Here is a 20,186-nt window from a genome sequence, read left to right as displayed (position 1 = left end):
TGATGCCATAGAGGCATACAAAGTTATGAACAGTGTGGAGAAATGAGATGCTAAAGAAATTCTTGTCTCTTCCTCATAAAATGAGAAATTGAGGTCACTCAATGAAATACTAGCAGATAGATTCTGGACAGTCAAAAGGAAGTTGGTCTATCATTCATAAATGATGTGTGGAATTTGCCACTAGGGGTGGGCATGAACGGGAAAAATGCAGTTTGATTTGTGGTTTGTGGCATGTCCCTTTCATGAACAATGAACCATCACAAACTTTTAGCCTCCCGGTTCATTTTGTGAGGTTCATGAGGCAGTAGAATGGCCCCTTAACTTACTAGAGTCACCAAACTCACAGGGTATCTCCAGCTGATTCTCCTCTACCAGTCCTCCGAGTTTGGTGAGGATTGGATTTACAGGCTCCAAGTTAAGCCCCCGCCCCCAGAAGATGCCCTCAGGAAAGTGCTTTCTGAGCAAATGAGCACCTTCTGAGGAAATGATCATTTCCCCAGAAAGCACTTTCCTAGGGGCACCTTATTTGGGGAGGGGGGGTGGAATTATTTTGACCCCTAAATCCAATCCTCACCAAACTTGGAGGGCAGATAGAGGAGAGTCAGCTGGAGATCTCCTGTGAGTTTGGTGTCTCTAGCTTGCACAGGATGCAGTGTGTACACTCCTGAACCTGCACCTGTCAAAATGACTGAGGTTCAGGAGTATATAGAATGGATACTGTGCAAGCTAGAGACATCAAAGTCACAGGAATCCCCACCTGGGTTCTCCTCTACATTCTTTTCAAGTTATTGATTTGAACTTATGTAAACATTTTGATTGAGTGGAGACAGTCTGTCTGGAAATGTCTCAGCTCAGGAACCTGCACGAACCTATACAAATTTGAAAATCCGTGAAAAGTTCATACCAGGTGACCTGACATGAACTTGACTCCCCGAACCATGAACTGGCCAAAATTCATCTCACACTTCAGTTCATGAGCTGGTTCATGCCCTTTCCTATAAGCCACCAATGTAGATGGGGTTTCAATAAACTCATAGAGGATAGGTTTAAGTTATATTTAGTTTTGGAACTATGTATGCCATCTCCCTGCTTCAGGTGGCTCTCAGTAAAAAAGAAATTTTAAAGAATTATCCCCCCATAACATTACCAATATTTTAAAAGGCCACTACTCCACACTTACTCTCCATCACCACCATCAAATTCCTGCACAAAAAACCCTCCATCAAACTATGGCATTCCAACTGTATCTGAAGAAGTGAGCAGTACTCATGAAAGCTCATACCCTGCCACAAATTTTGTTAGTTTTTAAGGTACTAGAGGCCTCTTGCTCTTTTCTACAACATAAAAAGTAAGTGAATCCTCATATGACCACATACTGAAACTTTGCCATTCACATACTACTCTGATGCACACAAAGCACTCAGATTTGCATTCTAATAAATGACAAACACTGCCACAGTCATGTGTGTTCTGTTCTCCTCTGAATCAATGTACACTAACAACAGTTTTACCTGGCCTTGGGTCTTGTTTAATGACAGTCTGGTAAGTTTCTAAGCTACTGAGCTATTCATAGTTTACTTTTCTGTATCAAGTCTAATTGGTGAAACTGAGTAGAATCCATTTCATGGTCAGACCACTATCTGCTTAAGAAGCAGGTGGATCTACCTGCTTTCCTTTGCAAGCGTGATGCTCCTGTTAGAATGGTCTGCTATCAGAGATTTATGGACCAGAATTGTTGGCACTTCTCTTGGTAGCTAGCAGGGGGCGAAATGTAGCTTCAGGATTCATGATCAATGGACTCTCTTAAAGATCTCCTAGAGTCATGCCTGGTAAAATGATAGGCTTGATGGGGTTTAAAGAGTGGATTCTTCCCAAAGAAAGAAAGAAAGACTTTACTTTGGACTATGAAGGCTTCAGGAACAGAAGAGCCTTGAATGAAGTGGAGTGTGTGTGTGTGTGTGTGTGTGGAATGGCCATGAAAGACAAAGTTCTAAATATGGCCTGAAACAAATCTCTAGTTATTTTAATTATCTTACCTATCTCTAAAACCAACATAGACAGAAGGTAGATGCTTAAGACCTAGGAAGAAAGTGTGCTTAGTGCTTATTTTATTTTCACTTTGCAGTCATGAGACCTCTTTTTATTCAACTGTATGGTTTTCCTTTTAGGAGTCAATGACTATAAAGGCAACTAAAGTTATTTCCCCCCCTTTTATAAAATTGGTGTTATTTAACAGCACTGTAAAATGGTTTTGAAATGTTTTAATAGTGTTTATTGTTTGAAGTTTGATTGTTTAATTTGTATTTATTGTCTGAAATTTGGAATTGACTGTTAGCTGCCCTGAGTCTGCTTGCAGAGAGGGCAGGGTATAAATTAAAGGTAATAGTTATGAAACAGAGTCCAAGCAGAACACTAGACAGGCATATCTTGGGGGCGGGGGGGAGGGATGATATAAAACTGGAGAGTTAAACTCGTTGGAGTCTGGTGGCTTGGAACCTGGAACAACTGGGTAAATTTTACATTCCCTATGGCAGAATGAGGTACCTGTGAGGCTCATTCTGTTGTCACTGCTGAAAAAGCTCTCTTTGGATTAAGGGGATCCAGTTGATTATTGACTAGTTTCTAAGACTTTTCTCACAAAAGTTTGGAGTAGAGTAGTCGAAGGTATTGTAGATTCCACATAATTTCTTACCCATTTTAGTCTGGTTCAAACCCAGTATGTGAATGAGACAACTTTAGTTGCTCTGATGGATGATCTACATCTGCAAAATGAAGGGGTAATTATACGCTGGTAAGGTTCATCTTGATGAACAGTTAAGTTACAGCATATGGGTAGGTGTTCAGGAACTGCACAATAAGAGATTCTGGCTGCAGCCATACACATTGGATAATACACTCTCAATGCATTAATAGCAGTCATTTGCGGCTGGATTTTTCTATTTCACACATAGCAATTTTTCTAGCTTCCTGTGTGACTGCATTTCAGTGTTTTTATCCTTGATTGCTGTGAAACTCATGATTGTGCAGGATGCAAATTTTACAATATTATTTCATCATTTTTACAGCAACTGTTTACTTCTGGATCCTTAGAAATGTTAACCAGTTGCAATCTACAAACAATTTGTATACTTTACTAAGGAACAGCTGAATTAACATACTTTGTTTCTTGCTCTGAGCTGATCCAAGGAACTAATGAAGATAATAGTCGCCTCAAGCTAATGGTACATGGAATTCTAAAGGGCTTGACTTTATATAAAATGGATGGATCTGGTTTGCCTGCATGCACACACATGTTCTCTTGCAGAAGGAGATTGGACTCATCCACTAAAACAAATGGCGAATCTCTTGCAGATGGAGACATTCTGTGCATGCATCTGAGTTCTCTGCCCATAAGCTGTCTTTATACCAGAATAGTTGTTTGTAAAGAATGTTAACCCATACACAAAATGGGCAAACAATGCAATTGTAAGCAGAGATGCAACCTTCTAAGCCCATTAGCTTCAATGGACTCAAAAGGGGGCATCGGCACACAATTGCACTGGAAGTCCTGCCTTTGTATCACATACTGTAAGAAAGAATCAAACAATAGCTGTTTTAAAAAAGCCAACACATCTGAGAACTGAAAATGATTTATTTGGAAGCAAAAATATAATTATGTAGAAACATTTTAATGGTACAAGAAGGCATATCTGTATCTGAGAGATGATGCCTGCAGTCTCCCGGACTAATTAACCTCTCAACTATGTATACATTTTAAACTCTGCAGTCAGAGAGTACTTTTTTAAAAAAATGAAGGACCAGTTCAAAGAGACAGTTACATTTCTTTATGACATCAAAAACCAAAATGCAGTCTTGCAGCCTTAAAAAGTAACCTGTTTGTGGCAGCATAAGCCTTTAGACGTATAATGTATATTCTTTCTTGGCCAATGTATGGCTAACACATGACCAAAGAAAGAACGAATTATCAAACAGTGGTATTGAAAGGCACAAGAGGTATGTTTTATGATGTGTCCTATGATATTTCAAGGTAAGTATACCATTTAAACACAATGACCATACATAATAGCAATAAGAGTTGATAACATAGGGAGCAGGTCTACTCAGAAGTAAGTGTTATATACTTAATGTGTTGTAGCCATAGTACTCTAGCTTTGCTAACCTAATTTAATACATGCTTACATTAGAAAAAAGCTTTATCTTCATTAAAACTTCCTGATGAAATCCTGCAATTTCACCTTGGTATTCAGTATCCATTTAACTCACAAAGCAAATATCAATGCTAGAACAGAAAAAACCAACAGCACAGTATATATGGTTCAGGTGATGAGCTGTGGAGAAGAAGCATCATAAGTTGTCATTCTGATCTTCAACTTCTTAAAACGTCAAGACAGTACGGATGCTGAAACAGAATAACAGATGCATGAATCTGGCAAGGCACATTCCAAGAGAGCTGCAAGCTTTTTATTGTGCCCCATCCTTATCCAATTTGCCTGTGGGTGGTGGAGGGAAGGAACATTATAAATTCATACAGCAATATATACTTCTCCTTGTCCCATAATTGTGATCCCCATGTGATCATCATTGGAGTAGATTCTATGGGACTACTTCTGGCCTTGTATGAAGGATCTAGCTGTGAAAACTAGCATCATCACATGAATGGTATATAGGTGGTTTCTGAGATTCATGTGATGGTTGTATCATTTTTTTAGTCATCATGGCATAAAATCAGAGTGGTCACTGTCATACCACTTGTGCACAGGTATCTGTTCCTACACACAGTGTCTCCATGTTAGCTGGGTCAGATTACAAGCCAAGTGATATCTCTTTATATCTCTGCCAGACAGGAAAACTCAGAATTATTAACAAGCTTAGCAAAGAAATGAAAATGAGTATCACCTCTTTCCGGACCGGAGCAGTTCAAACCCTTCATTGATTTTCTCAAAAGGATAAGTGTGAGTAATTAATGGATCCAAAATGAATTTCTTCCCGATGAAGTCAGAAACCAATTTAGGAATAGCATCTTTGCTCTTCCAGCCTGAAAACCAGCAAACAAAGCAAGTTCTGTCAGTATGTACTAGTGAAACAAGAACAGTCTGATATGTGAAGGGGAGTTAGGTTTTTCCTGAAGATTTAAATTAGACTATTCTAATCCACTTTGGAATACAAGGGCAAGTCCACACAGTTACCTATTTTATCTCGGGACATGACTCTGGAACAACCAGTGCAACTCATATTCCATTAGCTATCTCAGGGTGTGTTTATTACATTCAGAGATCGCTTCACAAATGCATAATTTTGCCTCTTCCTTCCTCACTACTTTTATGTGAATTCCTCCTATATCTTATCTGGTTTGCTTGAATGATTCACCATTACACCTCCACTTGTACTAACCACATTTAATGTTAATTAATATTAATTATGGTTCCCATAATCACCAGAATTTAATGAGAAGAGTCTGAAACTCATTTTCAAGCCCAGGAGAACAGGGAATTTGGTTAGCATTCACATGGGCAGTACCAGCACAGATGTAACAACAAGCCATGGTTCAGAGGACAGGGAGAATTTGAGGTGGAGGGGGAGAAGCAAGGTGTATGCATTGCCAAGAGAACATATATCCATAAAACAGCCAATATGGCAGAGCTCTTATGTTTGGAATACTGTGTAAAGTTCTGATCACTATATGTCAAAAAGGATATTATAGTCCTGGAAAAGGGGCTTCCTCTCCATAAGAAAAGACTTTTTAATTTTAAAGAAGACCAACAGAAGAAATGATAAGTCAGGTTTAGAAAATGATGCATGAGATAGAGAAAATGAGGAGGGATAATTTCCCCTCCTTTTTCCTAATGCCAGAATCTGCAGACACTCAATGAAGTGGATGGGCACTCAGTTCAAGAACAACAAAACAAAATATGTTTTCACTCCCAGAGTAATTAACTTATGGAATTCATTGCCACAAGACATAACTGTAATTTAGCAGGCTTTGAAAGATGAATTCATGGAGGACAGGTTCACTAATGGCTATTAAAGTTAACAGCACCTCCTTGTTCAGAGCCAGTAACTCTCCGTGCAAGAGGGCAGTAATAGGGCATCTATAGCCTCTGTGCCTTTTTGTTCTGGCCTCCCAGGGCATCTAGTTGACCACTATGTGAAACAAGATATTGGGGATGATGGGCCATGGTTTCATCCAGAATGGCCACTTTTATGTTTCCTGTATCATTCCTTTTTAGGACAAAAACATTACCACAAGTTTCCTGAAGTTTACATTGTATGAAATGGATTATGGTGCTTTTCATCAAGCTCATGACTCTACCTCCAAACACAGATCCTTTCCAAGTACGGCCAGTGAAAAGAAGCATTGGGTTAAAGCAGATCTCAGATCCTGAAGGAGCTACACCCACAATTACACTGGTTCCATAGTTCTCATGGCAGGAAGCCAAGGCAGCAGCCTGAGATAAAACAAGGACATAACTTTGATTTAATTACAGTATTTACACACATTTCAACAAGTTCCCAAAGCAATTTGCTGAGTGGACCTGGACCAAAATTAAAATAGCTTAATCTCAGAAAGCTTCCACTGCACTTCATCTTCTGCTGTCTTCTTAATATATGACATTCCTTGGATGTTGATGGTGTTGCTGGGTAAATGGTATCCAAGTATTTGCTGTGCTCTTGAGGCATGTTACCAAGCACCATGGCTAGTTAATACAAGGTAATAATTTAATGGTAGAGATGAATGGCCATTTAATAATTGCTCCCCCCATATGGGAATTTAGCAGAAGGAGTAAAGCTGTTCCTGATAAACCGTCACAGCATTGAACATCTGGCAGATCACAATCACTACCTAAAGGCAATTGGAAAGGATAACAGTTTCTAGTCACCTACCATGGTATCCATGCGTCCAATCACTTCAAAGGAATAGTCTACACCTTCACCATCTGTCAAATTGAACAGTACTTCATTGATGGGCTTCTTGTAATCTAAAGGATTGACACACTCAGTGGCTCCCACCTCCAGAGCTTTAGGAAATTTTTTTGGATTGATGTCAACTGCAAAGATCCGAGAAGCTCCTGCAGCCTTGCATCCCATGACAGCTGAGAGACCAACTCCTCCTAAGCCGAAGACAGCACAGGTAGAACCATGTTCCACCTAGGAAACCATAAGATCAAAGGATGTTATATGGTTCAATGCTTGCAGTATGGTTTTTAAAGCCTTTTTTCAATATGTGTTCTAAAAAAGGTAGACCCAATGCACATTTTATTGCATTCATGAGAGTTTCACTGAAAATATCTTCTTGATATTTGTTCTCATCATAATGGCTGTAGGTTCTAATCCGATCTCAGTTCTCTGACGTACTGCATGTAGGTATAAGACCCAGGAAGAGTATAATGAACTATTAAGATGTCCTGTGGCACTCTGTGGTGGCTGTATTGTGTATGCTCTGGCACTTTTGTCAACCCAGTGACTTGGGATAAACACTATTGTGTGAAACAAAGTTAGCTTTGGATATTTTACATCATTTTCCAACTCAGGTTCTTTATGGTGGATGGGGGAGTAGATACGGCCAGGAAAGAACAAATCCAAAAGTTGAGGTGGGAAGAGGGAGAGAGAGAGAGAGAAAGAGACAGAGAGATTTTCATCAAAACCAAAGTTACTTGTTTATCTATGGAAACCTTATTTGATGAACTTTTATTTCTTTTTGATCCAAGCAGAAAATACCCTTGGAAAAATACAAGAAAATCCCCACAGAATAGAGATGTTGTATTTCTAAATGAGTCAAGATAGAAGATACTTCCCTTTCCTGCATCGGTTCAATTAATTTTATTTTTTATATCTCATTCTTTTGTGCCTGGTCTTTCTCCCCAGTGCAGACCCAAAGTGGGTTACATCATTTTCAAAGTAATGAACTCAATGGTATTAAGGCCAGAACCATGGACAATAGACCAAAAATAATGGGAGCAATGAACACAAATAGAATGGGACCTAATCATTATGGAGTATTCTTGAAATCTTGCTCTGGAACTCACCTTGGCTGTTTGAACAGCTGCTCCATAACCAGTGGAAAATCCACAGCCGATCAGACACACTTTTTCAAGAGGGGCATCATCATCAATTTTGACCACTGCAGTCTCATGCACCACTGTGTATTCTGTGAAGGTGCTGGTGCTAATGAAATGGTGAAGGTTCTTCCCTTTGCAAGTAAACCTGCTGGTGCCATCAGGCATCAATCCACGAACATGACTAATGCTTTGGGGAAATAAAGACAGATAGACATGGAAAGATATTTAAAAATGGGAAGTTGCTTGGACCCAGTGAAGTCTAATAGTGTACAGGACTTGCATGAGAAAGATTCACGTTCAAATCTAGTCTTGCCATGGAGCTTGACTATCTCTTGTTATGTTGGTGGGAAGCAGCAGTTAGTGGAAGTATACAAGCTGTACATGCAGAAAGTCTCAGGCTCAAGGCCTGACTTACAGTCAGAGGATCACAAATAGAAGGGTATTAGGAAAGAGCTCTGCCTGAGTTGACTATAATCCACAACAGAAAGTGCCAAGTCATGTTGGCCAATGGCATGGCCCCCATACTCTCCCCAATCCTGTATCAGCAATAGAAACTAGAAAGGCTGGGGGTACACTGACCCCCCAATGAAATATTATCTCTTCTAGAATGGTTAAAACACTTCTTAAGGCAAGGTTTTTACACAAAGAATGTACAACATGAAAAAGTCGCAGGTGTTTTTCAGTTTTTTTTCAATGGGGAAAGAAATTGGGAAAATGAAAAACCTCCCATGAAATTTTCTCTTTGAGAAAAACCTCTTCATGTTGTACATCTTCCCAAATGTACAGCATTAAAAAGTCTGAGGACCTTCTCCGTGGAAAATTGGGAAATTGCCCTCCCCAGGCTGCTGTTAGCTATCTTTATTTTGAGAGCTAATAACACTGAGGGGGGAACATTGGATGTGATTGACCAAATTACACAAGGTATAAAGAATTAAAGTTCCTCTTTCCTCTCATTATGGGTCTAATCCAAATTTGGCTCCTATTACCAAATGTTGGGTCTTTCCAGTCATAGAACTTTCAGTTTCTCATCTATTTTGACCCTTAAATAAAGTGCTAGTGAACAAAAACCAAAACAATGGAACTCACTCATTTTTGGAACAAAGGTTGCCTCTGGTACTTCGGCAAGGGTTGCAGTTTCCACACTGTGGGACAAAGAGAGGGATAACGTGGTCTCCTAGGAACAAAAAGAAGTGTAACCATAACTTTTACAATAACACACACATTGACATATAAGGGATACACGCTCCCTCCCACATATTTACTACAGAACAATGCTGCATTCAGCTTGACTCTCAACACGTAGCAAGATACGGCAGGATACTTTTTATCAGAACAGATTTGTCAGGTGTTGGTCTTCTGTCCTCCTGGCCAACAACATAGGCCTTGGGCAGAAGGAAACATATTTTTTAAATGGCTTGCACTTTCTCCTTGTGATTGGTTTCTCTTTGCCTGGAATGAAATTGCAGATATTCCTTCTCTCTCATTATGGAGTACAGAGATTGTGCTGGGAATCCCTGGAGCAAATGTGTGTTATCCTCCAACATTTACATGAAGACCTCAGTGCTGGGCATGTTTCCTTCCCTAACTTTTGAATTATCACAAACGTTGCTCCTCTCCCATTGATAGAAGCTTGTCTCCCATACCTGGAAAACCAGACTGACATTCTTCTCAGTCCTGCACCACTTCTGAATTGTGGTCCCAGAAAGCAAATTCTTCTTTTATTGAACAATTCAATAATTGATATAGGATATTAGGTTCAAGTGTCTATACTTGATGACTGCGGCTATGTTGTTTTATCACCATGAGGGCTTCACACACACACACTTTTGTGCTTTAGGAATAATTTGCAAGGGGGGTTTCTTGCCCATCCAGGACAATCCATTTGCAGATGATTGGTATAGCACAAATAATAGCACATTCGGTTTGCCACCAAATCCTAAATTGGGAATCCTAAATTGAAAATCCTAAATTGAGTGGAAAGGTGACATGAAAATGCTCTAAATACATACTTAACAGGTGAATGCAGCCCTGGCTGATGGTGAACAATTATGAGAACTTATGCAGTGTACATTTAACCAGAAATAAGTGCCAGCTAAGTATGCATAGTGTTGTAGCCTTATAACAATAATTTGGTTTGGGTCAAATTATAATGTTATGGCAGGACGTTGTAGGATACACATGCCAAGATATAAGTCATGGATCCCGCAACTGGAACAATTCAGGCAAACTTTTATGGAAAGTCCCCTAGTTAGAGAGGGCCCTTTAAGAGCCCACTGTTCACTGACAAGCTCATGAATCTCAGTGAATGCCAATTTTAACTGCCACCTTTTAAGCTATCTAAAGGTAGATGAGTGAATTTGAAATGCATTTTCTCTTACTTCAAAACTTTCCTTGCTAGCACTAGGGCCATTTTGGTCCCATGAATGCCCTTCACAGCTAATGGGAGAAGGCAGGCTGGTTCTAGCATTGGAGAGCAGGAGTGTAGCCAGGCCATCAAAGAACTAAATTCACTTTTTAAAAGAAGAAAGATGGGTGAGAGTTATTATGTCATAAGGTGTGCCTCAGTCAAACTGTGTAGCTGGTCATGTCATGTGTGAAATATATTTTGAAATATTATTTAGTCATTACTGCTGCTTTTGGAAGGCCAGTAAGCACATGCAAAACAGCTCTGCCCTTTTCTTTACAGTGGTGTATGAGTTCTAAAACATGAATTATATGCCTTATAATCATATATTTATTTGATTCCTTTATATCCTGCCTTTCTCCCCACCAGGGACCCAAAGCACCTTACATCATTCTCCTCTCCAGTTTGGTGAGTGGTTAAGTGTGCGGACTCCTATCTGGGAGAACCAAGTTTGATTCCTCACTCCTCCACTTACAGTTGCTGGAATGGCCTTGGGTTAGCCATAGCTATCGCAGGAGTTGTCCTTGAAAGGGCAGCTACTGTGAGAGCCCTCTCAGCCCCACCCACCACACAGGGTGTCTGTTGTGGGAGGAGAAGATATAGGAGATAAGATTGTAAGCCGCTCTGAGTCTCTGATTCAGAGAGAAGGATGGGGTATAAATCTGCAGTCTTCTCCTCCTCCTCCATTTTATCTTCAGAACCATCTGGTAAATCAGGTTAAAATGAGAATGTTGACTGTCAAAAAGTAACACAGCAGTTATCTTTCCTCATACCTGGCTTCACACAAGTTACTCCCTCTCCAACACTCTCCACAACTCCTGCTGCTTCATGACCCAAAACCATTGGAAGAGGTACAGTAAATGCACCGCTGAGGACGTGGTCATCTGTGCGACAAATTCCTGAGGCCAAAATCTATATAGATAAGAAAAAATAATGCTTCAAGATGGGAGGAGGAAACATCTCAAAGGGTGCTACTGCGCTCAAATCCAGCAGTTGTAAGTTTATCTTCAGGGATGTGTGCCTAGTAGGGTTGCCACAGAATTGCAACTCATCTCCAAACTACAGAGATTGGTTTGCCAGGAGAAAATGGATTCTCTGAGGGTAAATTCTATGGCATTTATCTCCAAATCTCCTGAAGTTTCCCAACCCTACTCCATCCTCCCCACCCCCCACTGGTGCCTAGGGATGAACTCACAACCCTACCACTGAGTTACCTATTTTTAGGACGTATCTAGGGGCTATGGTATATGTCTGAAGGCATGCATGGATGACTGTGTTATATTGCTCACCCTCCTGAACAAAAATTCAGTAAGGCATTTACGAAAATCAAGGACCATCCTACAGCAGACTTTCTGCAAAACATATTATTAGATACTTTATACTTCCTGAATTTTGCTAAAACAGTTTCTCCTGCACAACTGCAGGATCTTTTCTCCTCATTGTTTATAGATGCAAAGTTAACATTCACTGGAAACTGGAAAGGAAGGAGAATTCTGAATAATGTGGGCAGCATCTGCTTGATGTAAGAGTCTGCTGATTCCACACTCGCCTTGGTCTGGGACAGGCTTCTGTTTCTGCGTAGAGCAAGCTAGCGATTTCGCATCAGTTGTTCCACGCCGCCATTTTGCACAGGCAAACCCGCGATTTGCCCCGCCACAGTGTAAACCTGTTTTTTCAGGTTTACACTGCGGTGTGGCAAATCATGGGTTTGCCCCACGCAAAATGGTGGCGCAGAGCAACTGGTGCAAAACTGCCAGCTTGCTCTGCACGGAAACGGAAGCCTGCCCCAGACCAAGGTGAGTGTGGAATCAGCCTCTATGTCATATCAAAACATCAAACTGGAAAGAGCCTCTCAGTTCAGTTGCATTTGATCTCTAATATGGAATATTTGACCATCAGTTCAAACTGATAAACTTTATTTTTATTTGTAATATTAATGTTTTAAATGGATTTAATTTTATTATCCGAAAGATAAAACAGCAAGATTTTTTTGTAATTTTGTATAGCATTGACATCATTTTTGTTTACCTTAATGCGGACTTCATGAGCCTTTGGGGGAGCTACTTCGATTTGCTCAATGACAAGGGGTTTCTTAATCTCCCAAGCAACAGCTGCTTTGCATTTAATGACCTGCAAAAATAATAGAAATGTCCTAAATGTGCATGTCACAGTGTGATCTTATGCGTTAGCTAAGCTGAAATATGCAAGCAAACTTTATTTTGCTAACATGCAGAAAAGCTCAGTTGGCAGGATGTGACTGTTACAGAAAAGTAACCACGATGCTATTGTTGACTATATGGTCTTTTCAACTCTATGTCACCCAGTTTTTCTTCTCATACCAGCCCTTGCCCCATATAGCTTTCCTCTGCATGGGTCACATAATTCCAGAGATAGGATCCAGCCAGGTTTCCCCCCCTCAGTCTTGGCCAATTACACTTTCTACTACAGTCCCCATCCCAGATAGCTTTTGTCCAAAGAGGTCCCATGATCACCAACATAGGCCTTCTGGTCATCAAAGGGAACCCGCACATCTCTTTTTCACCAGTTGAAAAGTTGGGTGCATCCAACTTCTAATCTTTTTGTGGGTCACAGAGACTCTTCTTTTGCCAACAGAAAAAAATTAGCAGGATCCAAATCTGTATTTTCTCTGGCAAGTTTAAACCCTGTGGAAAATATTGGAGGGGGGGGGGGGGTTAAGCACTGGCACAAAGGTAGTTGCAATCAGTCTTGATTTTAGGGATTCAGAACCAAGGAAAACATCAACTAACCCAGGGGTGACCAAACTGCAGCTTGAGAGTCACCTGTGGCTCTTTCACACATATTGTTTGGCTCTTGAAGCCCCCACTGCCCCGCCAGCCAGCTTGGAGAAGCCAGCTGGCAACTTGAAGAATATATTTAAAGTTAATGTTGCTTTCTTTCCACATCTCCCTCACTCCCCATCTATTTGCTTTCCTTCCTTCCCCCAAACATCTGACTTTCATGTCTTGCAGCTCTCAAACATCTGATGTCTATTCTAAGTGGCTCTTACATTAAGCCACCCCTGAACTAACACTTCAGAATTATGTGTAATGCCTTGTTACAGTCATATGGTCAGTTTGTATTTCTTCAGAAAAATGGCTCCTAGTGTACCCTGCACACTGGAAAATGGTCCAGAAAAGTTTGCCCAGAGGTTTATTTATTTAGAACACTTCAGTGCTGCCTTTACAGATCATCTGCTCTATGACTGTATTCTACATGATTTTATACAAGATGGTTTTGTTATAACTGCTAATTCTGTACTTCAAATTCATTAAGGAACAGATATAGCTGTATTATAATTGGAGGAAAGTGTTCATCATTAGTGCAATATCATTTCATCTGGCCAAGCATAAATCTTGGATATGAGTTTAATCATCTGATCTAAATACATTGTTTTAATGCAGGAGAATTGAACCTTTGGCTCCAGAGCCAAACATGGACTAGCTATGACTGCTAAAAATGGAAGCTTTAGATTAAGACAAATAGGATGGGAAAGGTGATGCTAGAATAACCAATATGCAAAGGGAATGGCAGGCAAAGATTGTTATGGGACCAAAATAATAATGTTTGCCTGACTTAAAGAGAATAAATATGTTTTACAGAAAAGCTAAAGACAGAGGTGAGCTGTTAATAATAATTCAAGTGTAAACTATGCACAGATTTAGTGCACTAAAACAAGTGCACAAGGTGCTCCTGCATATATTTACTAGTTAGTAGGAGACCTCTTCTTCACAATAAGTGCACTTTCTAGTAAAGGGCTCACAACAACCAATGTCTGGCCTGTGGAAACTGTATGACTTCTTAATCAACATGTCACTTATCAGTAATATTGAACTGTGTGTTTCCAGTCATGCAAATAGGGTTGCCAAGTCCAATTCAAGAAATATCTGGGGACTTTGGGGGTGGAGCCAGGAGACATTGGGGGCAGAGCCAGGAACAAGGGTGTGACAAGCATAATTGAACTCCAAGAGAGTTCTGGCCATCACATTTAAAGAGACAGCACACCTTTTTAAATGTCTTCCTTCCATAGGAAATAATGAAGGATAGGGGCACCTTCTTTTGGGGTTCATAGAATTGGACCCCCTGGTGAGTCTGAAGCAGGGGATTGGCCTCTCTACTCACCAGTTGCTGCCAGCTTCTTCACAGCAACGCAGACACACCTTCCCAAATTGAAGCCTTTCAAGTCAAGCCTCCGGAGGTGCAAAGGCACATGGTCCTTTGCGGGTGGGGCGGGGCTTCCCCCCCCCCCCGCCAGCCAGCTGACTGGGGGCGGGAAGCAGCCTGGGAAAATGGAAGAAAGGCTGCTGCGATCAGGGCTGGGTGGGTCTTATATAACCATTCCATTTGTTTTATCAAAACTCAAATTATGGGCACAATCCAGCTAAAGTTTAGTGTTGATTCCAATGGAGAAGTAATAAACTCAATAAACTGCTGGAAGAAATCTGTGGGACAATGTTGGCTGCTGGATCATATCCTTTCTTTTACCATGCAAGATGTTTTTGAAGGCACTATTGCTTACTCTTGAGGACTCCTCTGCATCAAATGTGTTTTTAACACTACATTCTTATGCTCTATTAAAAATGCACTCAGTGTTAACTCAGGAATTCAGGATGCTGTACTTTTCCTATTAAAAAACTTGTACCACCTTTCTGGTTTGTGCAACATAGCCACAAATGCTGTTCCTCTAGCCAATAGGTTTTGTATTTTATAAACTTTGTGAGAAATCCTGGCTTATCTGGAGTTTGATACCAGTCAGAGAGCTTAATATATTTATAATCCTGTGTATAAAAATGTACAATTTAATTTTAATGCAAAAACAAGAAAAAGCACAACAGAATTTTAACTGAACTTGCTTCAGAACTCCTGAGTTTGACAAGCAATGCACTATTCATTATGTCCTATGAACACCAGTGAAAAACCAGCTTGGAAAGTGTTTACTTACTTTGCCTGCGGCGTTCATGGTGGTTCTGTTTCTCTGCTGCTCTTTCTTGCTTCAGGAATTCGGGGGCCTGAACAATGTTGCTTGATGGTGGGTCTTGCTAAGGCTACTGACCAGTTCCTTGCAAGCCACAACTACTTGGGTCCTTATAAGCAAATTCAGTGGCTCCTTGGTCCCACCCCTAAAATTATTGGACAGATCCTACCAGTTTTGTAATTCTGTGTTGTAAATTCCCCAGGGACCAATGGCCCCTGCTGCTCATGACATTTGTCCACGTTGGATCCATGATCTCCAACTTAGAATGTTTAGTGTCCTCCTGTTTTCACTCACAGAAAAGTTGTTTGGATCCAACCCAATGAATGTAGTCTGTTAGCAGGTCCACATATAATAACCGTGCACAGTCCATGTGCTCCTCGAACATGTATAGACTGTGAACCAAGTGCACTTGGATCCGTTTAGTCAACAGCAGTTCCTGTGGCTGCTGTGCTTCTTTCTCTAGTTCATTTTAATTTCTGCAGTTGCTCCTCAAAGAAAGCAGACACTGGGGCAATCCTCTCCAGCAAGGATCTGGCCAGCCGGAACTGTGTTCCTGTGCATTTCTGCTAAAAAAAAAAAAGCCCTGAACATATGGAAGGAGGACTTGTTCTGCAAAACAAGGAGAACATAACATGTGCCTTCTCATCTTGCTAGAAATATGCATTTTCTATTCATAGGAGTAATGACTGCACATGAGCCAAATAAGCCTATGGGAGCTTGGGTGATGTTTGGCATAATATGGCCACTGCAGCCAGTTTACCAATTCCTTTTAAATTAGATACCAGCCCTGAGGTTAACCCAGTCTTAAGAGATATTGCAGAATGTCTGCAAGGCAAACTTCATAGAGCAAGAACAAACATGACACTAGCTGATTTTGAGGCGCAAGAATCAAACCAATCGTGGCTTATTGTAAGAATGAGTTTACCAGACATAACCTTGCATTGTATATCACAAACAACACGGATCCATCCATACTGGGCAAGTCAGCCTGCATTGCCCTTCATCTGGTCTAGCATACTCATGATCTAGCACTGCATTCCCAAATCGCAAGTGATCACCTTTTCAAATATTGCTCAATTTTTTTTTAAAGACTTGGGCATTTGCTAGGTGTGTGTCACATTTATGTCACCAGCACAGTTCCACTGGTAGTACCTGGGTGCTGATCTGTCTGTGTCCAGATCAGTCCTGGAAGACCTTGAGGTGCAAGAGGTCATTTCAAGGTTGACCACACCAACAGCATGGGTCAACAGACTGGCTATAAGTTAAAAATGAATGGATCACTCAGGCCATGCCTAGAGCTCAGGGTTCTCAAAAATGCAGTCAAGTGACAACACTTCTAAGTCCTAGCCATAGGAGATGTGCAGAGGAACCTGGCTGGTAAAAATCTATACACACATATATAATAATAAAGTGAGGATATTCTTCCTGGATCTGAATTATTTTGAGACTGCTGTATGTAGGCATAGGTGACAAAGAAAGGCTTTGGGCTTTTAATTTGAAGAAAAGTCTGCAAGACAATCTTGTTCAGGTGTGTGCACCTGGATATTGCCGACCTGATAAAATGCCCAATATTTGTGATATCAGAGCAGGTTGGCTATATTCGATACCCCTGCTCCTTGTCTCCCGGACATGATTCCCAAGTGAGATGTCATTGCTCTCAATAATAGCAGAATCAGGAGCAGGTCGACACATCGTCCACCAGATGGGAACCCTTCTTTTCTCTCTTTCCTGTTTCCAGAGCCAAGGAGGGCACGACTACTTGTAATAAAATATTCTGACACAGAATTTAAATAATCTTTTTCACATACACATTTTTAGTTTGGTTATTAAGTAGAGAGTCTGGTTATCAGGGGACTAGACAGGCATATGTCTACAATAGTCCGGTGGCAGAAGTGGTAAAAGCAATTTCCACTGGGGAGTTGGAACGATCTTGCTGGGACCCTCCTTCAAGCCTCAGTTTATCACTTAATAATAATAATAATAATAATAAATTTTATTTATATCCCGCCCTCTCTGCCGAGGCAGGCTCAGGGCGGCTAACAAGACATGGTGTGTACATTCTGAATAAAACTTAGTTGGTCTTAAATGTGCACCTTGTCTACTGCTTTGTTCTATTGCTTCAGACCAACACAGCTGCCCACTTGGATTTATCACTTCTACTGTTGAACATTTATAGTAAGCCACAAAATTGGGTGAGGGCCCTGCGGGATCTCACCCAATTCCGCAGGGCCTGTAAGACAGTCCTCTTCCGGCTGGCCCACAACTAACGGCCCTGTATACCGACTACTGAATGCTGTATATTGTATACTGAATTTTTATCTGAAGCTGAATAGAGTGTAGCTCCACGACTGCTGGCTGTTTTAATGATGTATACTTATAACAAATGTTTGATTTTAATTATATATTGTGAAATGTTAATTTAAAGTGTAATTTTATACTTTTATGTTAGTTTTATATATGTTGTAAGCCGCCCTGAGCCACTCGGTGGGAAGGGCGGGATATAAATCCAAAAAAAAAAAATTAGATCTTTTGAGGCTTTAGTTTATGGGAAGCCTAAAGCTTTGGGAAGAATGGGAAGCCTAAAGCTTTGAAAACATCTCCCCTTTAATGATTTAGTGAACAAAGGAAGGAGAATGATTTTGGTAGTCTCTGGAAGCCTAACATGAAAATGGTGGCTGAGCCACATGAACCTTCTGTGAATCGCTGAACTTAAGACTCAGTTGGGATCAATTCATTTGGAGGACAGAGTGCAAGCCACACAGGACAGGCTCTTAAAAACTGCCAAAATAATGACCAGTGTGCAGAATCAACTTAGAGAATCACAAAGAGAAAACCACACAAATTTGCAAAGAAGGGCGGGAAATTACTATTACTATGCAGCTGCACTAGGGCATTAATACCCCTCCCTGTTAGGAGAGGACGGTGGCTCCGTGGTAGAGCATCTGCTTGGGAAGCAGAAGGTCCCAGGTTCAATCCCTGGCATCTCCAAAAAAGGGTCCAGGCAAATGGGTGTGAAAAAACCTCAGCTTGAGACCCTGGAGAGCTGCTGCCAGTCTGAGAAGGCAATACTGACTTTGACGGACCAAAGGTCTGATTCAGTATAAGGCAGCTTCATATGTTGTTGTTTTTTTCAATTTAGTGGGACAAGACTAAAAAAGCTCTTCAGAGCTTTTGCCAAAGGACTCCTTTCCCATACAAATTACAGCTCTATGCAGAGCATGGTGGAGTTGCAGCCGAATTTGCTTGCAATGCCAGTGTCAATGGATTCTACCATGCATTCTGAACACTCATCATGCTCCTCCATATTATAACTCCATAACTGCCTTTTTTCAATAACACAGCAGAGAATCCCCTCATGCTCAGCAATATGGAAAATGTGCCTTTGCAGCTGCTTGTCAGTTTCAAAAAAAAAAAAAAAGCATGGTCATTTTCAACATTGGGTTTCCCCCCTTTGCCTTCCTTTATTTCAGTTCCCTTTCATAAAAGGAACAAACACTAAAACCCTTGCACAAAACCTGAACCATGAGGATTTAAATGAAAGGTGCTTGCTGAATATTGCGGCTCAGTTACAACAGGCAATTGGCTAAATTTTTAAAAATTGGATGCCACCCCCACACATTACAAGTGATGCTCCACCCTGACTTAGAAAAGTGAGGGTTTTTTAATTGTAGCTGCAGAATAAATACACCAGAGGAAAAAGAATAGTGCATATGGCACAGAGTCCGAAGTCAAGGTTAAAGACTTACTGCTCTGAAAATCTGCAGTAAGACGTGTGAGTACATAATGTGTGCATAACAGAACTAAAACAAAGCTGATGAAGGCTTTATGTTCTTGAAGGGACTGACCTGCCTGTCTTGCATAGGGTCCCGTTGACTTTGAGCAGGTGAAGTCTGACAGTGCTTGTCATCTCAACCTACCCATTAGAAAAGCAGGCTTGTTGCTACAAATGCTTTCTCCCATTTATGTTCTAATCATAAATGTATGTATTTATTTACTTATACCCCACTTTTCTTCCTAATCATAACAAAGCAGCTTATTATGTCATTCTCTAATCTATCTTTTTCTGTCTTATCCTCAAAACAGCCACCTTGTGAAATAGATTTGCCTAAGAGACTGCTACAGGGCCAAGGTCACCTGGGGATCTTCTACCGCCTAGCTGAGATCTCAGCCTGATCGGTCCAGCACTCTAATTGCTACACCACACCAGCTTTCAAACTGTCCTTCTATCTAAACTATGCTCACTTAGCCTACTGATCTGTGCTTCTGTAACTTCCAGACAGGGCATTTTTTTTGTAGCAGGAACTCCTTTGTATATTAGGCCACACACTCCTGATGTAGCCAATCCTCCAAGAGCTTATAAGGCTCTTATTACAGGGCTTACTGTAAGCTCCAGGAAGATGACTAAATCAGGGGGTGTGTCCTAATATGTAAAGGAGTTCCTGCTACCCAAAAAAGCCCTGCTTCCAGACAGAATTCCTTCAAGATGTTCTGTGGTGGGACTAAACTTTAAGATATCTGGGGAACTTTGGTTGATACATAACTGCAGCCACATCCCTTTTGGTTGGTGTTGGACAGTGAACATATGTTGAGCCAAATGTAAAGTGGTTTTTCTGGCTTCAAGTTTGCTTCTGGGCTAAATTTAAACTGATCTTCCATACCTATAAAGCTTTTTGTGAACTGAGATATATGTACCTGAAGGATTTACTCTCCTATATAAGTCCACACTGAAACT

General features: G+C 40.8%; 1 protein-coding gene across 2 annotated transcripts in view; it reads right to left on the bottom strand.

Moving 5' to 3' along the window:
* LOC132577315 (alcohol dehydrogenase 1A-like) overlaps nucleotides 1-15,559 on the bottom strand; it is a 35,247-nt gene extending 19,688 nt beyond the window's left edge. Inside the window, exons 1-9 of one of the 2 annotated variants that reach the window (XM_060247037.1) lie at nucleotides 15,422-15,559; nucleotides 12,490-12,591; nucleotides 11,235-11,373; nucleotides 9,144-9,231; nucleotides 8,025-8,244; nucleotides 6,883-7,146; nucleotides 6,311-6,446; nucleotides 4,897-5,035; nucleotides 4,063-4,399 (exon numbers count right to left, since the gene is read on the bottom strand). In XM_060247037.1, coding sequence (XP_060103020.1) covers nucleotides 4,375-4,399; nucleotides 4,897-5,035; nucleotides 6,311-6,446; nucleotides 6,883-7,146; nucleotides 8,025-8,244; nucleotides 9,144-9,231; nucleotides 11,235-11,373; nucleotides 12,490-12,591; nucleotides 15,422-15,439 — 1,131 coding nt within the window. In that variant the 5' untranslated portion in view covers nucleotides 15,440-15,559 and the 3' untranslated portion in view covers nucleotides 4,063-4,374. Of the gene's footprint in view, nucleotides 1-4,062; nucleotides 4,400-4,896; nucleotides 5,036-6,310; nucleotides 6,447-6,882; nucleotides 7,147-8,024; nucleotides 8,245-9,143; nucleotides 9,232-11,234; nucleotides 11,374-12,489; nucleotides 12,592-15,421 lie in introns of those variants that run through there. The other variant, XM_060247038.1, reaches the window with a different exon arrangement.
* Nucleotides 15,560-20,186: the final 4,627 nt, after the last annotated feature.

This window comes from Heteronotia binoei, chromosome 9, assembly GCF_032191835.1.
Source record: "Heteronotia binoei isolate CCM8104 ecotype False Entrance Well chromosome 9, APGP_CSIRO_Hbin_v1, whole genome shotgun sequence".
Lineage (NCBI taxonomy): Eukaryota > Metazoa > Chordata > Lepidosauria > Squamata > Gekkonidae > Heteronotia > Heteronotia binoei.
This window is presented reverse-complemented; position numbering and strand designations above follow the sequence as displayed.